The 27,213-nt window shown below is 45.0% G+C and overlaps 1 protein-coding gene across 1 annotated transcript in view; it reads left to right on the top strand.

The window, feature by feature from the left end:
- Positions 1–27,213, top strand: part of arhgef2a (Rho guanine nucleotide exchange factor (GEF) 2a) — a 96,102-nt gene that overhangs the window by 52,487 nt on the left and 16,402 nt on the right. Inside the window, 1 exon segment of the mRNA XM_034094323.2 lies at positions 20,901–21,089. Within this exon segment, the coding sequence (XP_033950214.1) occupies positions 20,901–21,089 (189 nt within the window).

Genomic DNA, 27,213 nt, shown 5'->3' with positions numbered 1-27,213 from the left:
TTGTTCTGTTTATGTTGTTATGTTTCATGTGGAACTACTTGAGCAGGTCTCCCTTGAAAAAGAGATCAATGATCTCAATGGGATTTATCTGTATAAATAAAGGTTTGAAATGAAATGACAGGATAAGGGGAACAGGGGGAAACAATCACGGACGCAGGAGACAGAGGGGCGGGGAGCGTGGAGGTCTGAAATGAGAGGGAAAATTACTTATCAAAATAAACATGGAGCACAGGACAAAGGGACATGACAAAACTAACATAGAGAATAAACTTTCACAATAAGTTTCTTAGACATGACGGTACCCTCCCTTCTAGGGACGGCTCCTGACGGCCCAGGCTCCTCCGAGTTGAGGCGGTCAAAATCCTCAATGAGGCTCTTATCAATAATGAAGCGGGAAGGAATCCATGACCGCTCCTCAGGACCGTAACCCTTCCAGTCAACAAGGAGCTTTCGCCCTCTACCCCTTTTCCGTGTAGCCAAGAGTGTTTTGACTGTATAGACCGGACCTCCATCGATCATCCGGGCGGGGGGGGGGGGGGGGGGGGGGGTTTGGCGGTGGGAACCATGGTGCTCTCCTTCAGTGGTTTCAATTTCCCCACTTGGAAGGTGGGATGTACCTTCATGGACCTGGGAAGCCGTATACTCCCTGAAGCCGGGTTGATGACCTTGGTGATGGGAAAGGGACCCACAAACCGGGGAGCCAACTTGCGGGAGAGTACGTGGAGGGGGAGGTCCCACGTAGAAAGCCAGACTTTTTGGCCTGGCTGGTATACAGGGGCTGGTCGGCGTCTTCGGTCTGCTGCTCGTTTTACCAGCAGCAAACTTCTGCAGAGGATCTTCCTAGCCGCAGCCCACACGCGATGACAACGCCTGACCAGAGTGTGCGAAGATGAAACCGTGACCTCTCTCTCCGTGGCTGGGAACAGTGGCGGCTGGTAACCATAAACACAATGAAACGGGGACAGGCCCGTAGCAGAAGTGGGAAGGATGTTGTGCGCATACTCAACCCAGGTGAGGTGCTCGCTCCAGGAGGATGGATTCTGGGACACCAGGCAGCGCAAGCAGGTCTCCAGATCCTGGTTCAGGCGCTCTGTCTGGCTGTTAGACTCCGGATGGTATCCAGACGAGAGACTGACCGTGACACCGATGAGGCTGCGGAACTCCTGCCAGAAACGAGACACAAACTGGGGACCCCGATCAGAGACAATATCCTTTGGGAAACCATGCAGACGAAACACATTATGCATCATGACCTCAGCCGTTTCCTTAGCTGAGGGCAAGTTGGGCAGAGCAATACAATGTGTCATCTTAGATAAACGGTCCACTACCGTGAGACTGTGGTTTTACCTCTAGAGAGGGGCAGGCCAGTGACGAAGTCCATGGAAATCTCTGACCAGGGTTTGTTGGGAATAGGAAGTGGTTGTAACAATCCCATCCGCGCCCTGGAAGAAGTCTTGTTGCGAGCGCAGACAGTGGACGCCTCGACATACTCCTTCACCTCCTTCTCCATGGATGTCCACCAGAAACGTTGTTTTACGTTGAACATGGTTCTCTTGACTCCGAGGTGACAGGTGAGCAGCGAAGTGTGAGCCCAGTGGATCACCTGTGGTCGCTCGGCCTCCTGAACGAATAGCCGGTTAGGCTGGCAACCCCTGGGTGCAGGAGCTCCACCGTTGGCTCGTATCACCTCCTTCTCTACTTGCCAAGTCAGCGCTCCAACCACACGGTTTAATGGAATGATGGGTTCCGGCTCCTTGACTGTAGGCACAGGGTCAAACAGACGGGACAGAGCGTCAGGCTTGACATTCTGAGACCCCGGCCTGTAAGAAAGAACAAAGTCAAACCGGTTAAAAAACAAGGTCCACCTAGCCTGGCGGCAGTTCAGTCTTTTGGCTTTTTTTAATATACTCAAGCTTTTTGTGATCGGTCCAGACCACAAAAGGATGCTCGGCTCCCTCCAACCACTCTTCCAACGCCAGCTTCACGGCCAGCAACTCACGGCCAGCAACTCACGGTTTCCCACATCGTAATTTCTTTCCGCCGGGGAGAGCTTCATGGACAGGAAAGCGCAGGGGTGAAGCTTGTTGTCCTTCTGTTGGCGCTGGGAGAGGACCGCTCCCACCCCCTCATTGGAGGCATCCACTTCCACCACAAACTGGCGAGTGGGATCCGGCAAGGTACGTATGGGGGCAGAGGTGAACATCTTTTTAAGCCGAGAAAAAGCCTCCTCAGCCTGAGGAGACCACACAAAAGGCACCTGAGGGGACGTGAGGACATGAAGAGGGGCTGCAATAGCACTGAAGCTCCTCACAAAACGCCTGCAAATATTAGCAACGCCTAAAAACTGCTGCACTTTCTTACGAGAGTCAGGGGTAGGCCAACAGGCTACTGCGCTAACCTTTGCTGGGTCCATCTTGACCTGGGCAGATGATGAAGCCCAAAAAAGTGTCTGTCTTGGCATGAAATTCGCACTTTTCGGCTTTGACAAACAACATATTTTGGAGCAGTTTTTGTAGGACCTGGCGGACATGTTGTTTATGGGTGTCAAGGTCAGGAGAGTCGATGAGAATGTCGTCAATATAGACAAAAGCGAAACGGTTCAGAAACTCCCTCAACACGTCGTTGATCATAGCCTGGAAAACTGCAGGAGCGTTTGACAATCCAAACGGCATGACAAGGTATTCATAGTGGCTTGAAGGGGTGTTAAAACCTGTCTTCCATTCATCGCCCTCCCTGATCCTGACCAAATGATAGGCGTTGCGCAGGTCTAACTTGGTAAAAACCTTGGCATGAGAGGAAGGGGGTACCGGTTTTTAACCGTAATGTCATTGAGAGGCGAGTAGTCAATACAGGGCCTAAGAGACCCATCCTTTTTGCCAAAAAGAAAAACCCTAAACCTTCTCAGGTCCTGAAATTGCATATAGTCGACCCTTAGGAATGGGAGACCCAGCAATCAAGTCAATAGCACAGTCATAGGGGCGGTGAGGAGGAAGAGCCAGAGCCTCGGATTTACTAAAGACTTCACTTAGATCGTGGTAGCAGGAAGGGACTGAAAGTACATCAGGAAGATGATTGTATCCTGCCTAACACTGCCAGTGTTACATCTCCTGTCAATCTCCGCTACCTGCTTTAAACAGTGATCAACACAATTCTTTCCCCACCCCTCCACCCTCCCAGATTGCCAATCTATGTGAGGGTTATGAAGTTTCAACCAGGGAAACCCCAAAATGAGAGGATGTTGGGCTGAGTTGAATAAGTGAAATGACATTGTCTCGTGATGGTTATCATTACATCTTATTTCTAAAGGCTCTGTTTGGTGAGTCACTTTGAACAACAGCCGCCCATCGAGAGCACTCGCTTCAAGGGGCTGGGGTAGAGGTTTTTATGTTCATTCTGTTTATTAAACCCCAATCCATTAGACTTTCGTCTGCCCCTGAGTCAATAAGAGCACCATGAGTAAAAACATTGTCTCTGATTTGTACCTGGATGCGGGTCAGGGTGCTCGGCCAGAGAGATGGGAGATCATGAAAGCCACTTTGGAGTCATCTGTGGGAAAATCAGCCGGTTGGTGTCGATAGTGTAACTCACAATGCACGATGAACGGCCGGCAACCTTCCGAGTTCCCGGAATACTTTTTGGGTGGAGCCAGACGCATGGAAGGAATGTTCGGCTCAGTAGCCGGGTTGGGGTCGGATCTGGTCGCCGCTGGGACCGGAGGAGTCGCGGGAGGAGAAGCAGCCTGCAGGTGAGTGAGCACACGCTGAACCTCAGCTGCCAGCAGATTCACCTGGGTTGTCACCGATGATTGTAGTTCCACGTGGCTGTTGGTTAGGTGCTGCACTCCATGCTGTATGGCGGCCATCTGCTCTTCTTGTTGCCTAAGACGTTGGCCCTGAGAGCGGATGGCGTTCTTTAGCTGGTCTGAGTCGGCTGAGTTCATTTTAATGGCCAGTTCGTACTGTCAAGGAGTGAACTCTGAGGCATGAACTCAAATGCACGACTCAACTCAGACTCAGGTAGTGTTCAAAATAAAGACTTTACTGGTTTAGACACAGTAACAAAACAGGGAAAACAATAACACTTGTGATGATCAGGAGCTTAGCGGTACGTAATACGTTCGTGGAGTAGGCTTGTACGTTTGTCCTAAATGAGGAAACGAACTGGCAATGGACAGGAGGGAGCTAGCACAATTTATACACAGGATAAGGGGAACAGGTGGAAACAATCAAGGCGGGGAAAACAATCACGGACGTAGGAGACGGATAGGGGCGGGGAGCGTGGAGGCCTGAAATGAGAGGGAGAATTACTTATCAAAATAAACATAAAGCACAGGACAAAGGGATATGACAAAACTAACATAGAGAATACACTTTCACAATAAGTTTCTTAGACATGACATCATTTGGCTTGGCTTCCTATTTTGTATGGACATGCTTTTATTTTGAAGGCGAGTTTACGCTGTTGACAGGAAGTTGTTGTTGCTATGGCAACAACGTGATGGAGAAAAGCTTCACAGCGGGTGGAACTTGTCATAAAGTCTGCGACAATAAAGCCCACCCATTTAGAGGGAAGATATGATTGATCAATTGTACTGTCATTTGACATTACTCTCTCACTGAGTTACTGTAGCGGGCCCTCTGTGAATTCATAGCTGGACCACCAATCAGCTCCTGTCTTCACAGTAACTCACAGAGACCAACACAGTCTCACTCCCTGAACGTCCAGGAGTGACGCTTTGACGTGCAGTTGTGACGCGCCGAGTCTCGTTCAGCTTCATAAACGGACGCAAAAAGCTTTCAACTGATTGCAATGTATTGCCATCTGCGGCTGTATTTGACACTCAGGGAAGCACCGTATCGGTCCATGTCGGCGGCACTTAAAGGAATGGTATGCTCATGACACTCATTTTTAAATAATTATCATCCGATAAAACAGACCAGTCTCTGCCAGTCTTTCTTTTTTTTTTTTTTAATCCGATGACATTATCAGTGATTTTAAACTGATTATATACCGAAATAACATCAACACTGTGGGCGCCGCCATTTTCCGGATGTGACGTAAACCATGCGTTTGGTTTTCGAGGACACGTTGATCTCCATGTTATTTACTGTAGTTTCTCTCTTCAAATATGCCTCACTGTATCGCGAAATATTGCCACAATTCTGATAGGAACAATCCACGGAATGCTTAGTTCCATCTGTTGCCAAAAGGTAAGCGTAAGAAGTACATTCAGAGGCAGTGGCTAGCGAAATGTGGCCGGCCCGAACCGAAAGATTCACAGGCTCATGTATGCAGCGAACATTTCAAATTTCCGGACGACTACTCTGAGAGTATGATAACACATAACATGGGATTTATGGAACAACCATTACTTAATGGAGATGCAGTACCATCGGTCTTTCTGGTGTCATCACCGACCAGGACACCAGTTCGGCCAGTTGAGAAATCGCCCTCTGCAAGTGTGAAGCGACGGAGGAGCAGAAGTAGTGCTCGGAGTAAGAATAAGGTATGTTATAGCGCATTTCCATTGCAGCGGCTAGTCCCGTTTTAACGTCCTTTAGCGTCCAGGCCAGGACAGTTTTTGGTGGCCTTTCCATATAGCGTAGTACCGACTAGTGTGTATTTTCCCCCAGTTTTTTCCGGCCCCATAAAATCGTGATTCTATGGCCAGGGACAAGGAAGCTGAGTATGCTAAACTAGAGAGGGAATCGCTAGCAAGGGTGGTACTACATGCATACATATAGTATCTTATATCATCTTCCTATTATACACACATGCATTTCCAAACATTTGGACTACCTATGTTGCAAATGTATTATCTCTTCAATTTACACACGGCATCTATTGCACGTCTGTCCGTCCTGGGAGAGGGATCCCTCCTCTGTTGCTCTCCCTGAGGTTTCTCCCATGTTCCCTTTAAACTGGGGGTTTTCTTCGGAAGTTTTTCCTTGTACGATGTGAGGGTCTACGGACAGAGGGTGTCGTATTGTCATACTGATAAAACATCAAAACTTCTTCCTCTGCTGACGAGTCCGAACTCAAATATTCAGCCATGTTTCCGTGTGTTGACAAAGTGAACGCATGGATGACGTCACGACCATCACGTGACTACTGAAAATGGCAAAAATGGCGGCGGCCAGACGGAATATAAAGGTTTTGATAAAAAAGAGCTATAAAATCATTATTTACCGGGGAATATCGCTGATTTCTTCAGGGTATGGTTTAAACATAATGTTTCACTAAATACTGAAGCTTTGATTAATTATCTAATGAGTGGACCATTCCTTTAAAGGCAATGTGAGCATCCATTCCCATTGGATAACAGAGGATTTTACACCCGGAAGTAAATATTCTCTTTACTGTCGATTGATTTTACAGTGATATCTGTCCTACTCATCAACTCAACACCAGATTATCCTTGTTAATTACACAACATTGATTGGTTTAAATTGTGTGCAATGCTTTTGTATTTTTCCCCTTCGATTCGGAGAAACAAATATTTTTTCGGAGTTTAGGTTGGCAGAAGACACTCCGCTACCCAGAATCCTCAGCTATCGTTTGGGACTACACCATGTGCTTTGCTTCACAAACCCCGTGATTAGTCCTCAAGCTCTGTGATTGGTTGACCTCCAACTACATTCCATATGAAAAAAACTTTTCGTAAAAGATAAATATCATACTTTATTCAGCAGTGCTTGCTTTACTCTTTGAAAGTCATCACATGAATGCATTATAATAAATGGTTCGGCTGCATTAAATATTACACATCTGTCGTAGTTATTTATGTATCTACAGAGATCGGGGTTGCGTTCCAATAGTCCATTTAGCTTAGGAACCTTCCTAACGGAGTGAAATGACCCAGAAGTACGTCAGTGGCAGCCATGATAAGTGCCGTTCCAATTCTCTAAATGAAAGGAAAGAAGTTCTCGTTCATAACACTCCGTTCGATGTCTCACTATGGGATGCGCCTCATCGCGGAGCAAACAGAAGCATCAATCTCATTACGCCAATCCTGATTGGCTGGTGATCTTGACGTCAGCGTCAGGGGAAATCACCCCCTATAAGTAGCTTGCGCCACAACGCATGCATCATTCAAACACCTCTTCTCGCTTCAGAGCACATCTCACAGTAGCCGAGCAAGCTTCACTGTCCACAGACTGAACCCAAAATACAATTTCGGTCGACGGGCGCTAGCCGGCTACTCCTTCTGCTTCGCAGGAAGACGGTAGTACTAACGCCGTTAGTACTTAAAAATCGACCTCGCCCTTCTCTAGGAGAAAGTAAGGTAGGTCCGATTTTTTCAACCTAGCTAGCTCTCTACCGACACCACGGTAGCGAGGAAGTTTTTCTTTTCTCTTCCTCACGGAGGGGAAAATAATTAAAAGAGGAGCATACTGCCACACAGTCAGTATTCTCCGGGAATAAAAGACCCACACCGTCCTTTTTTCTCCAGATTAAGGACAGGGTGGTAATACCATTTTTCCCGTCCTCTCCACGCCACGAGGCGACAAAGATGGACGCCCCTCTCCCTCACACCAGAGGAGTCAGGGACTCGGTGGCTCGACTCTGCGGCTGCGGGTTGAAGATCTCGAGCACAGACACACACCAGGTCTGTTAGTCCTGCCTCGGAATGGAACACGCCCGAGGCGCAATCGATAACCCCGGCTCATGCGGACATTGTGTCCACTTCACAGTCAAGAGCCTCCGCCGACAGCTAGCGAGACAAGCTAGCCTGTCGGAACAGGACCCCCCATGTCCATGGACCCGCCGGCCGGCAGTCAAGACACGGGGGCGTCCGCCACAGAGAGCGAACCCCTCTCTGTGTCGGTCTGGGGCTCATTATCAGCGATGGCCTCAGAACCGGAATCCCGCACCGTGGCAGGCCGGGACCCGGTGACGACAAGACACGCGGGAACGGATTCCCGCACTTTACCAAGCTGGGGCTCCCGGTTAGACCTCACCATGGTCTCACCCGCGGAGGATGTCCTCGAGTTGGATTATGAGGAGGACGATGAGGAGGACGCCCTGGCGTTCCTCCTGTCCGAGTCAGATGAACAAGAAGAGGACACCTTCATGTCATCGGCCCAGGCTGCAGAGCCTGGAGCGAGGGCTCCTCTCTCGGGCGACAGCACACCAGCTTTGCCCGGTCTGAGCATGGACCTGCAGGCCGTGGGCAAACGCGCTGCGGTCAGACTCAATGTTCCGTGGCCTGAAATGGCCAAGGAGACCTCCAGGTCCCGCTACGAGGGGAAGCATCTTCCCCAAACAGCGGGCAAAGGGAGGCAACTCCTCCCGGTTTTTCCAGAAATGTTGGATGAAGTGTCGGTCTCGTGGAGAGACCGGCCCGTCAGCAACAAGTTCCCAATCCAGGGTGCCTCCTCCCTGGACTGTGATGGAATGGAGAGGCTCGGCCTGCTCCGCATACCGCCCATGGAACCGCTGGTGGCGGCCTACCTTCTACGAGGACCTTCCGGGTAGCCCGGGAGCAGCCACTCTAGACGAGATGGCAGCGGTCACGGACATTTGCCTCCGTGTCCAGCGCTGCACCGTCCAGTAGAAGTAATGGGGATCATGGTGGTGCAGGAAAGAGCGAGATGGCTCAACCTCCCTGACCGAGAAAGGGAAGATGTGCTGGATATGCCCATCGTTCCCGAGGGAATTTTCTGCTCCGCTCTCGCCTCCATGCAAAGGAGGTGTGAGACGAAGACGAAGGAGGACGAGACACTCCAGCAGTGCCGGCTGGGGTCGTAAGGGCGCCACCGTCACACGCATGCGCAGTGCCGGCTGGAGCTGTGAAGGCACCCAGAGAGAGTCAACCCATATTCTGGAGAGAGAGGTTCTCTCTCTCCTAGAAAGAAGGGTTTTATTTATAATGCCCGCCGAGCAGAGTCAGATTACGCAGACAAATGTCCTCGTAAAGCACCCGCTCAACATGGGTCTCATAATAAAACTAAACCCTGCGCGCCACGGCGTGCGGAGAGTATTGGTTATTATGTAATGCGTAGTGGCACTACACCCGACTTTTCTAGTGCGGGACGCGCCTACGGGTGCTGTCCTTTCACGGAAGGTGGTCACCACGGACGCATGTCAGACAGGCTGATAGGGTATTTACGAAGGTCGCCCGCTGGAGGTCTCTAGAGCAGAGACCTCCAGCGGGCGCACGTAAATGTCAGACAACACAATATCGTGTATGAACCGTCAAGGGAGGTTGCGTTGTCTCCAGTCACACACACTGGCACACAAACTGATCCCTTGGAGCGGCAGACGTCTCCTCTCTCTGAGAGCGACACAGGTACCGGGAGTGAAGCACCTCGGGACAGAACTACTGTCCAGAGGTGCACCACTCTATGCAGACTGGACTCCACATCCAAGGATCGTGAGTCCACTGTGGGTGCGTTACCGCGGAGTCGCGTTAAATCTGTTCGCATAAAGAAAAAATGCTCAATGACAGCTGTTCTCTTTAATGCACGATTTAAACGCACCGTTAGGCGGGGACGCACTCGTACACAATTGACCTCCGGGTCCTCTGTACACGTTCCCACCCCTGGCTCTGTTACCCCCAACTCTGGCCAGAGTGAAGGAGCAACGCCACACACTTACTCTGATGTTTCCGCCCTAGCCCGCAACTTACAGGCTGGCGGAGATATATCAGCTGTTGTGCGGGCAGCCATGGCAGCCCCCACCACGCAGGGACAGATTGTCTCAGGGGGGGGGGGGGGGCGATCCTTCACCCACGCCCAGAGCGCGGGGCACTATGGGCCTGACCCGTGAGTGGTACAATCTGAATACAGTGGGACTCCCTCAGAAGGTGATAAACACTATTCAGAGTGCGAGAGCTTCCTCCACCAGGTCTCTTTACGACTGTAAGTGGAGGGTGTTTGAGGAGTGGTGCCTTCAAGAAGGACACATCTCTTTTCAATGTCCTGTCGGGGTGATTTTATCATCTCTACAGGACTTGATCGATAAACACAGAGCTTTCTCCACGATCAAGGTGTACCTGGCTGCTATTGCTGCATGCCATGTGGGCTTTGAGGGTAAGACGGCTAGCCAACATCCTTTGATTTGCCGTTTTATGAAGGGAACTCGCAGGCTCCTCCCTGTCTCCAGGTCGCTGGTGCCCTTATGGGACCTGGCAGTGGTTTTAAATGGGCTCAGAATGACCCCATTCGAACCCCTGGACGGAGCTGACATGAAACATCTGTCACTCAAGACAGTGCTGTTACTGGCCCTGGCATCAGCCAAGCGGGTCAGCGATATTCATGCACTGTCTGTACATCCCTCATGCACTCAGTTCGCCCCAGGGCAAACGAGAGTGTTGTTGAAGCCCGACCCTGCCTTTACACCAAAGGTGGTTGGTTCGTGTACCCCAATTGACATTGAGGCATTTCCTCCGCCGCTGGTTTCCTCCGGGGAGCAGCAGCAGGATCTGTTGTGTCCAGTCCGGGCTTTACACACATATATGGACAGATCAAAGGAGCTTCGTCTTAATGACCAACTCTTCGTGTCCTGGGCTAACCCTCACAAGGGCAAGCCTGTTACTAAGCAACGGCTCTCCCACTGGATTGTGGAGGCAATTGCTTTGGCCTATACGAGTCAGAATTTGCAAGCACCTTCGGATCTGCGGGCTCACTCGACTCGGGGCCTGGCTACATCCTGGGCTTTGTCCAAGGGTGTTTCCATCCAAGACATCTGTGCAGCGGCGAGCTGGTCCTCGCCGCTCACTTTTGTCCGCTTTTACAGGCTAGACGTCTCCGCTCCAAGCGTGGCCCGAGCAGTGCTGGGCACCTTGTTGAGTCAAGACTCTAGCTGTTAAATTCTGGTTGATCGGTGATTTTCGAGATAAGCTCGTCTGGCAATACGGGAGCTACAATATCCCATAGTGAGACATCGAACGGAGTGTTATGAATGAGAACTATAGGTTACTTCCGTAACCCCAGTCTCACGGAGCGTCCACACTACAGCTCCAAAAATAGCTTGGAGCTGGGCGTGTCTGGAGCTTGGGGATTTTATTCAAGCAACACGGCCAACAACCAATCACATGAATCTCCCGCCCCCGACATACAAAGCAAAAACCCCCGGGGATTTTATGCGAGCAATATATATATAAACTCCCCAAACAGGCGAAAACCTACCAGTTTCCCCCACTGTCTCTGCCACCTCCCTCCATGCCTGGTTCCTCCGGTTTGTATCCCGGGAGGTGAAGAGGGTCTGGTCATACAAAACCGGGTGATTCGCTACGGCGATAGTTAGTTTCTCCTCCGACTTTTTTTGAAATATAGAAATGAACGGCGGGATATCTCTCCCAGCTTAGACGCGGTTTGATTGGCTAGTGCTTCAGCTGTCAGATTTTGGGAAACGGGATTTGATTGGCTGGCGCTGGCTACTCCGGCGTCCAGGCGACCAGAAGTTGAACAATGTTCAACTTCTGGTCGCCTGGGTCGCCTGAGACGCCTCGCTCGGCTACCCACAATTCAGTTCCGCGAAAAAGCGCGGCTACGTGACGTCACCCCATTGAAAGTGAATGGGCAGCTTGGAGCTGCTTGGAGCTTTCGACGCTGTAGTGTAGACGGGCCGTCAGAGTAACATGAAGTGAGATGTCTCACCAGACGGCCCTCCTTGCTATGGTGAAGCGAGAAGAGGTGCTTATTTTGAATGACGCATGCGTTGTGGCGCAAGCTACTTATAGGGGGTGATTTCCCCTGACGCTGACATCAAGATCACCAGCCAATCAGGATTGGCGTAATGAGATTGATGCTTCTGTTTGCTCCGCGATGATGTCCCATAGTGAGACATCTCACTTCATGTTACTCTGAGTACTGGGGTTACGTAAGTAACCTATAGGTTTCAAACTTCCTTTATAACCTCCTTTAGTTTAGGAACTACTGGACCTCCCTTACCGAAAGGAGAGGAGAAAATGCTGCCCCACAATGCATTGCAGCCGCAGCATTTGCCGTCACTCAACAGTCGGCCGTTCACGGAAACAACCGATTATGACCGAGAAATGATATCATGAAAGTTACAGTGCTTATTAAGATTTTTAAAACGTATGTGGTAAGTTGCCAAAGTGCTTTGTTCTGAACGTTCATCAGTATTATAATCAAAAAGAGAAATATGAACGTTAGTTTTTACTGAAATGATCAAATAAAGTCAACATCTCACAGTCTTTACTGAGCTGTGTGGAGTTTGTTCAACTTTTAAAAGATGTTTGAATGGTGATATACACAGTGATAGATGTTAAGGACTAACGTTTATAATAAATAAATTTGTATTTATTTTAAGATCTTTTCATAGTTCATACAATCATACGTATTGGGATCATTTGTATTAATGTGAACCGGAGGGAGAGGGTGATGAGCATAAGTTTCACTTTCCTTTTTTTTTTTTTCAATTCCAACTTTGGTCCTGAAGAATATGTTTCTCTGTTGTCCACGTTCATAAAGCAAAGCAGCAGCATCAGAGCACGGTGCAGAGTCTCTAGATGAGTTTACAGTAGTCCCTCGTTATTATTATACATCCATGTTGTAGTCCGCTATAGAAAACTGTAGTTTCCATAGTTTCCCCACAGCAGCAGACGCACATTCATGACGTCCACTGGCGCATCATAAACACGTCGGATAGTGAGAGTGTAGTCGGATTCTCTAAAGTACCACAGTCTCTTCTCCTAAGTCCTTTTGAATTCTCCTATCCACTATCCCTTAACCCTGTGACGTTTCATTCAGAGGTCAAGGAATAGGAGATAGGGTTAGAATTTAGGAGCTAATTTTTGGATTATCGGAACGCAGCCCGGGCTTCAGAATAGACCGGAAACTATTATTTTACCGTTCTGTTTTAATTTCACAATAAAGTTAGTAGTAATATTTTGTTTTGATATTATTGTTTTTTATTAACTACTAGACCGCTGGGTCATGTTAAGACCATCTTTTCTGTGTTGCTGTGGGTTTTTTCCATCGCTTTTGTGTTACAAATATCAAAACAATAACAAAATATATCCATCGTAAACTAAACCAGAAACAGCAGTAGGCTATAGAGTGGCGAAGTCCCTCCCCTTCCGGTGGACCTCCATGGGACCTTATTTCGGAAAAATTATGTATTGAAGTCAATGGAGAAAGAAAGATTATCTTTTGATCCCGTTTGAATTGTGCTACGAATTCCTATTCCTATGATGTTTGTCAATTGAAAAGATAATTGTGCAAGTCAAAAAAAAAAAAATGTGTCGTAAAACTGTGAAGTAACACATTTGTTTGTGTGAAACGGTCAATGAACTACATCTCTGGTCTCGCAGAACAACACACGCCACCAAGATTTCCGTCACTACTGTCTTGTCAACAGAACGATTGACTACCCTCACTATCACCATGAAACACGTCCAGAAGAATGTCATGCAAAGCTGCCTGCCTGCCTTCCTTTGATTCTCTCTGAACTGCCTGGTCTTTTTAATGTTTAATGTCAACCATTTGTGCAGATAGCGTGAAGTAGAAAAGATCGCAGATGCTAAAGTAGCGTTAGCATTTCTCCCCCGGGCTTAAATGGTGTATTATAGAATAATCACACCGGTGACAGTACTCTTCAAAGGGTTCACGAAATATGACTACCACTCTTACTGTTTAACATGGTGGGTGGGGGGGGTGGGATAGGACACGTTCGATTCTTGTTTTGGATAGTGTGCCGTCGATGGGATTCATTCTGTTTCAAAGTGCTGTTTGACACTCCGTGTAAACTTCGCACACTGCCACTCCAACATCCAATCACAGAGCTTGAGAACTAATCACAGGGTTTGTCAAGCAAAGCACATGGTGTAGTCCTAAATGATAGCTGAGGATTCTGGGTAGTGTAGTGTCTTCTGCCATCCTAAACTCCGAAAAAATATTTGTTTCTCCAAATCGAAGGTGAAAAATCCAAAAGCATTGTACACAATTTAAACCAATCAATGTTGTGTAATTAACAAGGATAATCTGGTGTTTTTGAGTTGATGAGTAGTGCAGATATCACTGTAAAATCAATCGACAGTAAAGAGAATACTTACTTCCGGGTGTAAAATCCTGCGCTATCCAATGGGAATGGACGCTCACATTGCCTTTCAGGGTGCATTCACACCTAATAGTCCACTTCTCTGCTGCGCACCAGACCACAGTTTGTTACATTGTTTCATTTTTCAGAAGGTACGGTTTGCGTTCACACGGGAAAAACTCAAACGGACTATAAACTTTAAACACAAGTCATGTACACGGAAATGCTGTTCAACCATTGGTCAGACATTAAGGGGGTAAAAACGCAAATCCCGGCAATTTCTACCGGAGCCTCCGCCATGGAGCATCGGCACTTTCGGCAGGTTATTCTCATGCTGCTGTTAATCTGGAGATCAACAGCCACTAACGGCCCGCGCATATGATTATATAATCAGACAACGTCTGTTAAAAAACATTATAACACATATAATGAGACGTTCTGCAGTAAGGAGGGCGTTTCACCGACGACAGGTGTTCTTACTTTTATAGCTGACGGACCATTTTTACTTTACACGACACTGTTCAACACTTAATTCTGCTTCACTCTTTAACTGAACAACTGCGGATGTCTTGAAAGACTATTTCGCTAAAGATCTTTGAAGACATCCGCGTTCTTGTGACACGTAAATACTACGCTTCCTATGTTTTGGTGCGGACTGCGTTCACACCAGCAATGAACCGCTCCAGAGTTCGCAATCAAGCGCTCCGAGACCACCTATTTTAGCGGACCAGAGTCCGGTTGTTTAGTAAACTTCAGAGGTCTCGGACTGCGTTCACACCGACCCAAATGCAACGCACCAAGCGGCTAAACGCACCAGGGTTCGATTCAACCGGACTATAAAAGGCTGGTGTGAATGCACCCTAAATGCCTCCGACATGGGCCGATGCGGTGCTTCCCTGAGCATCAAATACCGCCGCTGATGGGAATACATTGCAATCAATCGAAAGCTCTTTGCATCCGTTTATGAAGCTGAAGGAGCCTCGGCGCGTCACAACTGCACGCCACGGGACCCTGACCAAGCGTCGCTCCTGGACGTTCAGGGAGTGAGAGTGTGTCGCAGAGACGGCCAAAGGAGCTTCTTTCATTTAACCCTTCACATTCCAACCAGTGGCGCCTCCAGAAATGTATCATAGGGGTGGCCAAATGGGGCCACTGAAAATCTTGGGGTGGCCCACCAAAACCAATAATTGAATTGCTGTAAAAGTATAGACTAGATGAAAACAATGGCAAAGAGAATCACCTACTGATATACTTTGGTTTCTTATTTTACATTTTCTGATACTATTCATCTGAAGTGAATATAATACGGATAGTTAACATTTTACTTCAAACAACATTTAAAAGAACCTTGTTTTGTGTTATGTATACATGTGTTGGTGATTTATTGTTTTGTTTTTTATATAGTTCTTTCCTTTTAAAAAGACAAATACAGCTTAATTTAAATAAGTTCCTTTACTGTAAGGCACAAAATGTTCAGCATTCTCAACACATACAATACACAACAGCAACACAACATGTTCTTCAGTTATCTTATGTCTCCAGGTTATAAATTGTTTTAGACTGAACAAAGCTGTTTGTGTCCCACTGGGATCAAAGATGATTGACATGACTTTATTAAATCAAGTTTTAAAACATGACTATTTTATTTCAACAGGACCCAAAAACACAAGGGGTATAACATGGTAAATACATACTGTGATTGCACACAAAACACCATCTATTATTGACCTTTATAGCAAATTCAAAACATTATAAATGATACAAAACACCACCTTTTAGTATTGGACAGAAAATAGGTGACGAGACTTTCTATTTTTTTAGATTAGGCCACTGTAGTGAGAGTAATACATATAGCTTGTATTCAATTTGTTTTGAAAATGTATATTTATACTTTATAAACAAACTGGTTACCCTTTTTTTAATTAGCATACAGAACATTATGAAAACAAACTTGACTAATGGTCGGCTCATAACCTCAGAACACAGAAGATCACTGCATAGATTCTCGTTTCATTTTGAAGGAGCTGCAGACCTAAAGTGTGTAGAAGACTTAAATGATTAAAAGGGTCACAATCACATTAATTCAACTGTATGTCCCCCAGGACAGAGGGGCTAAAGAACTGTTTTGTGGTCCTGATAACTATGGACTGACTCAGCATGTGACGGAGCCCACGCACAATAAGGGGCACACTCTGGACTTAATTATCTCAAAGGGTCTGAATATCTCTAAGGTTGTGGTGACTGATGTTGCACTCTCTGACCATTCCTGTGTGTTCTTTGAGAGCTCTATTTCTGTTCGCAAAAATGTTCAAAAAGAGATAACCACAAAGCGATATTTAACTGAAAATACTAGGGAAATGTTTACTCAGAATGTTTCTACCACACTTGCCCCTGCTAACACCTCAGTAAATGAGCTAGTAAAAATGTTATAGATGCCATTGCTCCAACTAAGGTAAAGGAAGTGTCTGGCAAGAAAATATCTCCATGGAGAAAGGCCATGACCGTGAGAACAGAAAAAAGACTTTCGTCCAAACCACAGCACTGAGACTACTCTTGTAAAGGTCTTTAATGACATCCACTTAAACACAGACAGTGGCAGAACTTCAGTGTTAGTATTATTAGATCTCAGTGCTGCGTTTGACACTGTTGACCACAGCATATTACTAGACCGACTGGAAAACTGGGTGGGACTTTCGGAAACAGTTCTAAATTGGTTTGAATCCTACTTAAAGGACAGAAACAACTTTGTTTCTATTGGTAAATACAAATCTGAGTTGACAAATATGACATGTGGGGTTCCTCAAGGCTCCATCTTGGGGCCTCTTCTCTTTAACATCTACATGCTACCACTGGCTCAGATAATGAAGAACAACAAAATAAGTTACCATAGCTATGCAGATGACACACAAATGTACGTAACAATTTCACCAGGAGACTATGCTCCAATTCAAACACTGAGTAAGTGCATTGAACAAATCAATGACTGCATGTGTCAGAACTTTCTCCAATTAAACAAAGATAAAACTGAGGTAATGGTTTTTGGAGCCAAGGCAGAACGTATAAAAGTTAGCGCTGAGCTTCAGTCTGCAATGTTCAAAACAACAGATAAAGCCAGATATCTAGGTGTAGTCATGGACTCTGACCTGAGTTTCAACAGTCACATTAAAACAGTTACTAAATCAGCCTACTATCACCTAAAGAACATATCTAGGATTAAAAGACTAATGTCACAGTAGGATTTTGGAAAAACTTGTCCATGCCTTTATCTTCAGTAGACTGGACTACTGCAATGGTGTCTTCACAGGTCTCACTAAAAAATCTATTAGGAAGCTGCAGCTGATTCAGAATGCCGCTGCTCGAGTCCTCACTAACACTAAGAAAGTGGATCACATCACTCCTGTTCTGAAGTCTTTACACTGGCTTCCTGTGTGTCAAAGAATAGATTTCTAAATACTGCTGCTGGTTTATAAAGCACTGAATGGTTTAGGCCCAAAATACATTACTGACCTCCTGCTAAATTATGAACCATCCAGATCTCTCAGGTCTTCAGGGACTGGTCAGCTTTCTGTCCCCAGAGTCAGAACTAAACATGGAGAAGCAGCGTTCAGTTATTATGCTCCAAATATCTGGAACAAACTCCCAGAAACCTGCAGGTCCACTGCAACTCTGACTACTTTTAAATCCAGGCTGAAGACTTTTCTTTTTGTCGCTGCTTTTAATTGAACTATTCATATCTTAAACTGCACTGTAACTTTTATCCATGTATTTTTTTCTTTTAATGTTTATTTTATTAGCTTTTCTTTTTTAATGCTTAATGTCTTTCATTTTTTGTAAAGCACTTTGAATTGCCTTGTGTTGAAAAGTGCTATATAAATAAACTTGCCTTGCCTTGCCTTGCCTTGCCTTGTATTTAGGTTTTAGTTTCACTTTTACAAAACAGAGTTCCACATGTACTTTCTAGCATGTATGGCCATCTCCTCACTAGCCCTATGCTGCTGCTCCCCTGCCAGCTCTGTCTCTCCTTTACTCATCTTCTTCTTACAATAAGAAGAGATGTCTGTTGACTTTCTCTTCATTTTCTGCAGATTTACATTACACACAGCAGAGATTAATAGTAGCCTACGCATTACACCAGCCCAGCATACTGACATCAGCAGTGGCGACTGGTCATTAGGGGCACAGCCCCACCTAGTGTCAGCAGAAAGTATTACAAATAATGATTCCAAAAAAATGCAAAACATATATAAAATATATTTTAAGATCATGTTTAATCTTCTGATTCGTCTGTACATTGCTGTTTTAGTCTGTGCTCTTCTAATTAGTGTCTACAGTGTGCCTATTGAGCTGTTTAGAGCCATGTGGGACAAAACCCGATCCTGCCCCTCCCTCTCCCTGTTTAAGTAAATGGTGACTGTAAAAACTACACTGCGCATACTCAGAGTATTGTCCTATTTAATGTGTGTGGCAAAAAAATAATGACCATAGGGGCATCGAGCTGCCATCTCACATCATTCAGAGCTGATTGTCTGTAAGTATGTGTACCGCGAAAAGTGTGGTGTGTGAAGAGGAGACGAGAGAGCTGCAGTGACGCGTCCTAAAACCAGGAAGTAAGCTGCGCATGGCTTCCCTCGACCTAAAAGCAATGAGATTTCTCCATAGGATTTTAGAAAATAGCTCAAAATAAGATCTGTGGGAAACAAACCTGTTAGATAAATGCACGTTTTGTTCAGCCGGATAATATCCACATGTCTACCCTACTTTTATCATTTTCGAATCATAAATCTATTGATTAGATTAGATTTATGATAGACTTTTGAAACTACAAGAACATAAGGAGGACTTTTACAAAAAAGTAATAGCGATTTTTGTCCAGAAGGATAGGCAAATGGACTTCATCTTCAAGTCAAGGTAAGACTGCAATTTTATTGAAAATGGGATCTTACTAAGAGAGAACAATTCAATATTTAAATGATACAATTACATTTTTTTGGGTATCCTTCTGTTGAACTGTCCGTTTAAAATTAATTGAAGCATCAGACAAAAAAAGCTTTTGAAAATAATATTATATTTTGATTTAGGTCAAAATATAATATTTGTAAACCTGAAGAGTCAGTACCAGAGCCTCACCAGCCATGAACCTCACTGCAGAAGCTTATATATAGACATCTAAGTTTTTTGTGCCCCACCACTTTTGTACATATAGAAACGCCACTGGACATCAGCTAACGTTAGCTTAGCAAGCTAAACTAACGCTAACTGAGATAGCCGCCAAAGTGTGTTTACAGACGAATTATACCTGAAGTCAAGCCAACCTTTACTGAGCCCCGAGCCTGTTTTCCAGGTCTTCCAGCATTTTTCTCGTTTTAATGCCATTGAACACACATTTTGATCAGAATAACAGCTAAAGGTAAGCATATCTCCGTTTGTTGCTACCTAAAGCTAACACACTAAAGCCTAAAGTTTTGTGGGGCTTAACAGGCAACGAACGTATACGACTTACCTTCTAGAAGTCTGGTGGATCTGTGTTAAGTCAGTAGAAAGAAACGTTTTGCTGCAACCTGCTGCTGTCTGTGCGAATCTCAGAGTGATGCGCACGAGTATCAGAGTGGTGCGCTGAGTATCAGAGTGTTACCATGGTAGCAGAGGGAGAGGGAGGGGCTGCAGTATGAGCGTTGGAAGCTCAAATCAAGCGACTCGCTGGCTGTGTATTTGTTGTTAAATATCAGAAACTACTACGCATACGTGACTGACGAGGCGGTGTGTGTGGTGGGGGGGGCCAACAAATATATCAGGGTGGCCATGGCCCCCCCTGCTGGCGCCACTGATTCCACCAAAAACTGAATAGGCAGATTCGAAGGATTTATTTCTTTGGAAATGTTATTTTAAATACAATTAAATCAAGTTATTTTGGGAAAACTAATGAAAAATATAACTGAACAAATATTCAAAAAGATATAGGCTATTACAATATTTTTTTTCATGTTTTTAAATATTATTTTGTAGAATATCTTAGGCCCTCAGAGAGGGCCAAGAGGGCCCTGATAGCTCGCCACTGGTTAGCTGCTTTTATCATGAAGATAGAAACAAAGCCATCTTACAACAGCCTGAGTCCCTCTTTTAGTTTGGAATGGATTCTGTTTGCTCTATCTGCATTATTACCAAATCGGAGTTCTGGAACCAGGCTTTAATTAAAGCAGAGTATTTTGAAATGGAGATACAGACTTTGACAAGAGAATACAGAAAAAAATGGGTTTGGGAAAATATAGAGAAATGTACAGAAAATGTGCATACATTATTACAACATTTATTAATAAATACATGTATTACAAAGTTAATGAGAATAAATAAATAAGTGAAAGGGAAAATAATATAAAGGTATAGTACATTAAACTGTAATATCAATTAAATCAACATTTAATGTAACCTTAGGCTATACATGATTTACATGGCAGTTGGGTGACTTCACGTCACCATCGCTAAGCTACATCCTGCTTATTTTGGGGCGTGATGATGTTTAATCTCATTTAGCCACTTGTTAGCAACCGCTGTTTTTAAGACAAGTAAAAGCTTCAGGCGTTCACCGGTGGGTTATTTACTGACACATTGTATGCCTTAGAACATAATGTGAAAATCTCTTTAGCTTGACTTAACCACAGACCCTATTTTGGGAATGTTACCAAATAAAAACTGTTGACTTTGGGACAACTGAACCCTGAAATGCTGAAATGCTAACTAATTTTTGGATTTAGGACTTATTCCTGCAACACTGTATTAGGGCTGTGTCTTGTATGCACATAGGTGTGTACCATGTCTGTACATATTGGTGCATTAGTTGTGAGGCAGTGCTTGTAGTCACAGGTGATTAATCGCCCCTGATTCCCCCCCACCCTCAGCTGACATCCAGCAGAAGGACCGGGAGATGCTGGAGCTCCTGCAGGAGAGGGTGACTCTGTTCTGTGAGCTAGCCGAGGTCACCAGCGGTCATGAGGGGCTGCAGACCCACAACACCCGCATCCTGTTCAGGGCGGACACCCCCCAAGCCCCCCGGGCAGAGAAGCACCTGCAGGACGCCACAACGGAGGGTAAGTCTCATGTCAACTTGGAACTGATGCTTTTGTAACAACGACCAGCTGGTGAGTTTGTCCATGTTGAGTCCGGTGCGTGGAGCTCATTTCCTGCCATAACTCCACGAACAAACTAAACAAGTTTTACAAAGGCCTTATGATTCACTAACAAACACAGTCATCTACACCATCTACAAACTAATGCATTTAGTTTTGCAAATAAAAAACGTATCTATCAAACAAACACATTACATTGGTCTAATAAATCATGTTTCAGAGACAAATTCAGCTTAGGTTTTACAAGTACAAAACGTTTTCTTCTCACGTCACAGAATATTACGTGACTTTTGGCAGTAATATTCCGCCGTGGTTGTGCTCAGGATTTTCTCACAAATGTCCACATACACACTCATGCTCCACGGCAGCAGGGGGCGCTACTGAGTCCATTTAGCCGGCGGGAGGTTGAGCAGAGCTTGGAACAGCCCCTGCCAGTCTGATGACAGCGGTGTTTCTAGCGATCCGATACCAGACTAACAATAGGCCTATAGGGGCGTTCACACCAACTTCTTTTCCCACAATAGTTCATGAGAACTCTTTTGGTTCTGATGAACTAAAGCAGATCGCGTTCACACCGCAATGAGTCCCTGGGGGTGGATTAGTAGTCCAGCAGCAAGTCCTCAAAAAAGGCTTTCGTTTTCGAGATACCCCTGCCCGAGGTAGAACAAATGACAACAATGATTTTTCTTATCTTTAAGGTCCCATTAATGACATTGATTGTTGTCAAGTTTTATTTTGGGGGAAAAAATGTTTTTTTGGTTGTTCTTTAGAACTAACCCAATCCCTGAAAAAGATTAGACCAGGCCGAATGTGGGAAAGGTGACAAAAAAGCCCATAACTTGAGAATGACCACTATTTTCCTCTTCAGATTTGCTGAGGTATGAACCAGGTGGCTGGCCTACATCACCAAATAGTCAGACAATTATCTAACAAAAAAAATACTGAATTATAGTCCCGTAAACTGTGCAGAGCTCCTACAGCGAAGGCCAACAGAGAGGCACTTTCCACTCTCTCCACACTTTGCATCTTTGCAATGCAAGTGAGTAATGTCTCTCACTTCTGTAGGTGCTGGGGGGTTTGTAAATAGCACTGGTTGAATGGCCCCCTCTCTAACAATCCACCCCCTGCCCACAGGACTCCAGAACAAGGGTTTGGGTTCGGGCTGTGGCACCATATCGCTGTCTGAAACATTGCTCTGTACATGTTGTTGAAATGCATCCTCTGTTGGCGGCAGATCTTCAGAGGCTGCATCCGTTGTTGATGCAGTTATGAACCTCAGTTCATCCAATTTTTTGCTCATTAGTCCAATTTCCTTTTTCTTTATAGCAGAAGCGCACATTCTCTTGCGACTGGCAAAGTCTCCTCCAAGCTGGCAGAGTTCAACATGGGCCAGACCTTTGAGGTCGCTGAGATGGGTCTTGAGTTTGGTGAATGCTGTTGTCTTTCCTATTCTGTAAACGACTTGTTGTGCCACAGCCAGTGAGTGCACGACATGCTGGGAGACAGTTGGACATGTGGTTTCCAATGTTCTCACATGTGGTGTTGATGGGGACATATCTCTCTCTCATTCCATGGCCTGCAGCATGTACACTAGAGATGAACCAAACATGTATTTGCTTGCATAATATATGAGCAGTACTTCCACACCTGTGTCATCAGACCTCACGATGATGGGGGAATATGACTCTGAAGATGTGTGGCATGGAGCTCCATCCTCGTGTCTGCCTCCTCCTGATCACAGTGATGTCAAACTGCTGACCCCTGCTCTGCAGATGCTCTTCACCTCCTCCCCTTCGTCAAACCCTGAGTGTAGTCTCTGTGGGCCACTCCTCAAGTACTCCCTGTAGTTTGGGACATTAGTTTGGCTTTAGGTTATAACACTCTGTTATTCTTCAGAGCTGGGTCCTCTTTGCAGATCTGCACTGTTGCCTAAAATGTGTTTTTAGGCCTTTCTTAAAGGCGTCAGTGGTCTGTGGAGTCCTCAGGTGGTCTGGGAGTCCTCAGGTGGTCTGTGGAGTCCTCAGGTGGTCTGGTAGTCCTCAGGTGGTCTGGGAGTCCTCAGGTGGTCTGGGAGTCCTCAGGTGGTCTGGGAGGGAGTTCCACAGGTGGTCTGGGAGTCCTCAGGTGGCCTGGGAGTCCTCAGGTGGTCTGTGGAGTCCTCAGGTGGTCTGGGAGTCCTCAGGTGCTCTGTGGAGTCCTCAGGTGGTCTGGGAGTCCTCAGGTGGTCTGGGAGTCCTCAGGTGGTCTGGGAGGGAGTTCCACAGGTGAGGAGCAGCTGCACAGAAAGCCCGATCCCCCATTGTGCAGAGTTTGGTCCTGGGGGGACGAAGCAAATGGTTTGTTGTGGAGCGGAGGTTGCTGTGGAGCTTTGTGATGTGAGAAGTTATTTGAGGTATGAAGGAGCGTTCCCGTGGACGCACTGATGGGTCAGTAAAAAGATTGATTATTGTATTATTGCCAATAATGAAATGAACATGTTCCACTGTTGTGTCGATGAACAGCAGTCATTGTTGTTATGGATATATAATAATAATAAGGACTTCTGTTAACAATGGTTATATGGTTTTGGGGAGGCCAGGACTGTATGATAATATGTTCTATATTATTTGTAGTTCTTTTGTCCAGCTTCAGCTTCCATAAGAAAGGAATGCAAAGGATTTAATGTGTAATGTTTTTATAGGCAACAATTTAAGCTTTGTTAGTTCAATCAATCAATCAATCAATGTTTATTTATATAGCCCAATATCACAAATGTTACATTTGTCTCAGTGGTCTTCACAGTGTGTACAGAATATCAGTATGACAATACGACACCCTCTGTCCTTAGACCCTCTGTCCTTAGACCCTCACATCGTACAAGGAAACACTTCCGGAGAAAACCCACAGTTTAAAGGGAACATGGGAGAAACCTCAGGGAGAGCAGCAGAGGAGGGATCCCTCTCCCAGGACGGACAGACGTGCAATAGATGCCGTGTGTAAATTGAAAAGATAATACATTTGCAACATAGGTAGTCCATGTTTGGAAATGCATGTGTGTATAATAGGAAGATGAATCCACGAGGATATCCATCCAGGACCTATGATCCAGGACCACAGCCACGACTCAAGATCCAGCGCTCGCGATCCAGGACACAGGACCGCAGGATCATCCATGACTCCGGATCCCAGCGTATATAGACACCAAAAAGAAAGACATTTGGGGAAGCTGGGTTAATCGGAACATGAGTGTACACGGGTATAGACAGAGAGAAGGAAGAAGTAAGATGTCCCCCGACAAACTAAGCCTATATCAGCAAAACTAGGGGCTGAATCTAATCAGCCCTAACTATAAGCTTTATCAAAAAGGAAGGTCTTAAGCGCACTCTTAAAAACGGATAGGGTGTCTGCCGCCCGAACACAAACTGGAAGCTGATTCCACAAATGTGGAGCTTGATAAGAAAAGGCTCTGGCTCCCATTGTACTTTTAAAGATTCTAGGAACAACCAACAACCCTGCATTCTTGGAACGCAATGCCCTAGTAGGACAGTAGGGTATAATGAGTTCTTTAAGGTAAGATGGCGCCTGCCCATTAAGGGCTTTGTAGGCGAGAAGAAGAATTTTAAATTCTATCCTGTGTTCTATAGGGAGCCAGTGTAAGGCAGCCAGAACAGGAGTAATGTGGTCCCTTTTCCTAACTCTGGTTAGTACACGAGCCGCAGCATTTTGAATCAGCTGAAGCGACTTGATTGACTTCTTAGTACTCCCTGATAATAAAGAGTTACAATAATCCAGCCTAGAAGTAACAAATGCATGGACTAGTTTCTCTGCATCGTTTTGAGGCAAGATATGCCTGATTTTTGCAATGTTACGTAGATGGAAGTAGGCGGTCCTTGAAATTGATTTTATGTGGGCGTTAAAGGATAAATCCTGATCAAATATAACACCAAGATTCCTTACAGTCTCATTGGAGGCCAAATTAATGCCATCCATAGTTAGTATGTCTTTAGATAATTTGTTTCGTAGATTCTTCGGGCCAAGTACAATAACTTCAGTTTTGGTCGTGTTTAACATCAAAAAGTTTAAGGTCATCCACGTTTTTAAGTCCTTAAGGCAGTCTTGAATTGTATTTAGATGATTAATTTCATCAGGCTTGATTGATAAATATAGTTGAGTATCATCCGCATAACAATGAAAGTTTACAGAATGATTCCTTATAATATTGCCTAACGGAAGCATATATAATGTGAACAAAATAGGTCCGAGCACTGAGCCCTGTGGCACTCCATGGCTAACTTTGGTTTGCGTGGAAGATTCATCGTTAACACGTACAAACTGAGAGCGTTCAGATAGATAGGACCTAAACCAGCCTAAAGCAGTTCCCTGTATGCCAACTAAGTGCTCTAGTCTTTGCAATAGGATATCATGGTCGATAGTATCAAATGCAGCACTAAGATCGAGCAAAACAAGAATAGAGACAAGTCCCTTGTCTGAGGCTATTAGAATATCATTTGTGACTTTAACCAGAGCTGTCTCTGTGCTATGATGTGTTCTAAAGCCAGACTGAAAATCTTCAAATAAATCATTGTTTTTTAAGTAATCACACAACTGTTTTGCGACCGCTTTCTCAAGAATTTTTGAGAGGAACGGAAGATTAGAAATAGGTCTATAGTTGGCTAAAACCTCTGGATCGAGGTTGTGCTTTTTAAGAAGCGGTTTTATCACTGCTACTTTGAATGATTGTGGAACATAGCCTGATAATAAAGACATATTCATAATATTTAATAAAGAAGTGCTAATTAATGGAAAAACGTCCTTCAACAGCTTAGTTGGAATTGGGTCTAACATGCACGTTGATGGTTTAGAAGAGAGAATCATTGAATGTAATTGTTCAAGGTTAATGGCTGAAAAGCATTCTAGTTTACTATCTAGTGTAATATTAGAACTTACGATTCCGGGAGCTGTTGATAACACTATACTGGTCGAAGGCAAGAGGTCATTAATTTTGTTTCTAAGAGTAACAATTTTATCGTTAAAAAAGCACATAAAATCATTACTACTGAGTGCTAAGGGAATAGAAGGCTCAATCGAGCTGTGACTCTCTGTCAGCCTGGCTACAGTGCTGAAAAGAAATCTTGCATTATTCTTATTCTCATCTATTAATGAAGAGTAGTAGGCTGCTCTCGCTTTACGCAGTGCTTTCTTATATTCATTGAGAGTAATATGCCAAATTAAACGAGATTCTTCAAGTTTAGTGGAACGCCATATCCTTTCAAGTTGTCTAGACTTTTGCTTTATTTTGCGGGTTTCGGCATTATGCCATGGAGCTAATCTATGTTGTTTTATTTTCTTCTTTTTCAAAGGAGCAACAGAATCTAATTTTATTCGCAGCGCATCTATAGCACTATCAACAACATGATCAATTTGGGGTGGTGTACATTTTGTATAAGTTTCCTCCCCTACATGCAGACATGCTATCGAGTTAAGTATTGGTTGAATCTCTTCCTTAAATGTGGCTATAGCACTAACAGATAGGTTTCTGCTGCAAGAGCTTTTGACTAATGCTTTGTAGTCTAGTAACAGTACTTCAAAAGTTACTAAGAAATGGTCGGATAAAGCAGGATTATGCGGTTCGACTAATAGTTGCTCAATTTCAATACCATAAGTCAGAACAAGGTCGAGAGTGTGATTATAGCAGTGGGTTGGTTTATTTACACTCTGACAGAAACCAACAGAATCTAATATAGAGTTAAATGCAACAGTAAGGCTATTTTTATCATCGTCAACATGAATATTAAAGTCACCTACGATAATTACTTTGTCTGTTTTAAGAACCAAAGTTGATAAAAACTCAGAGAATTCTGATAAGAATTCTGAATAAGGACCTGGTGCACGATACACTGTAACAAATAAGATTGGCTGCAAAGTTTTCCAGGTCGGATGCGTAAGACTAAAAACGAGGCTTTCAAAAGAGGTATAATTACATTTTGGTTTAATATTGATAAGTAAACTTGAGTCAAAGATTGCTGCAACTCCACCTCCTCGGCCCGTGCCTCGAGCAATATGAGTGTTGACATGGCTGGGTGGAGTGGCCTCATTTATGCTGACA

Source organism: Pseudochaenichthys georgianus, chromosome 11 (assembly GCF_902827115.2).
Source record: "Pseudochaenichthys georgianus chromosome 11, fPseGeo1.2, whole genome shotgun sequence".
In the NCBI taxonomy this organism is placed as follows: domain Eukaryota; kingdom Metazoa; phylum Chordata; class Actinopteri; order Perciformes; family Channichthyidae; genus Pseudochaenichthys; species Pseudochaenichthys georgianus.
Note: the sequence above shows the minus strand (reverse complement) of the source record. Positions and strands in the feature narration are given on the sequence as shown.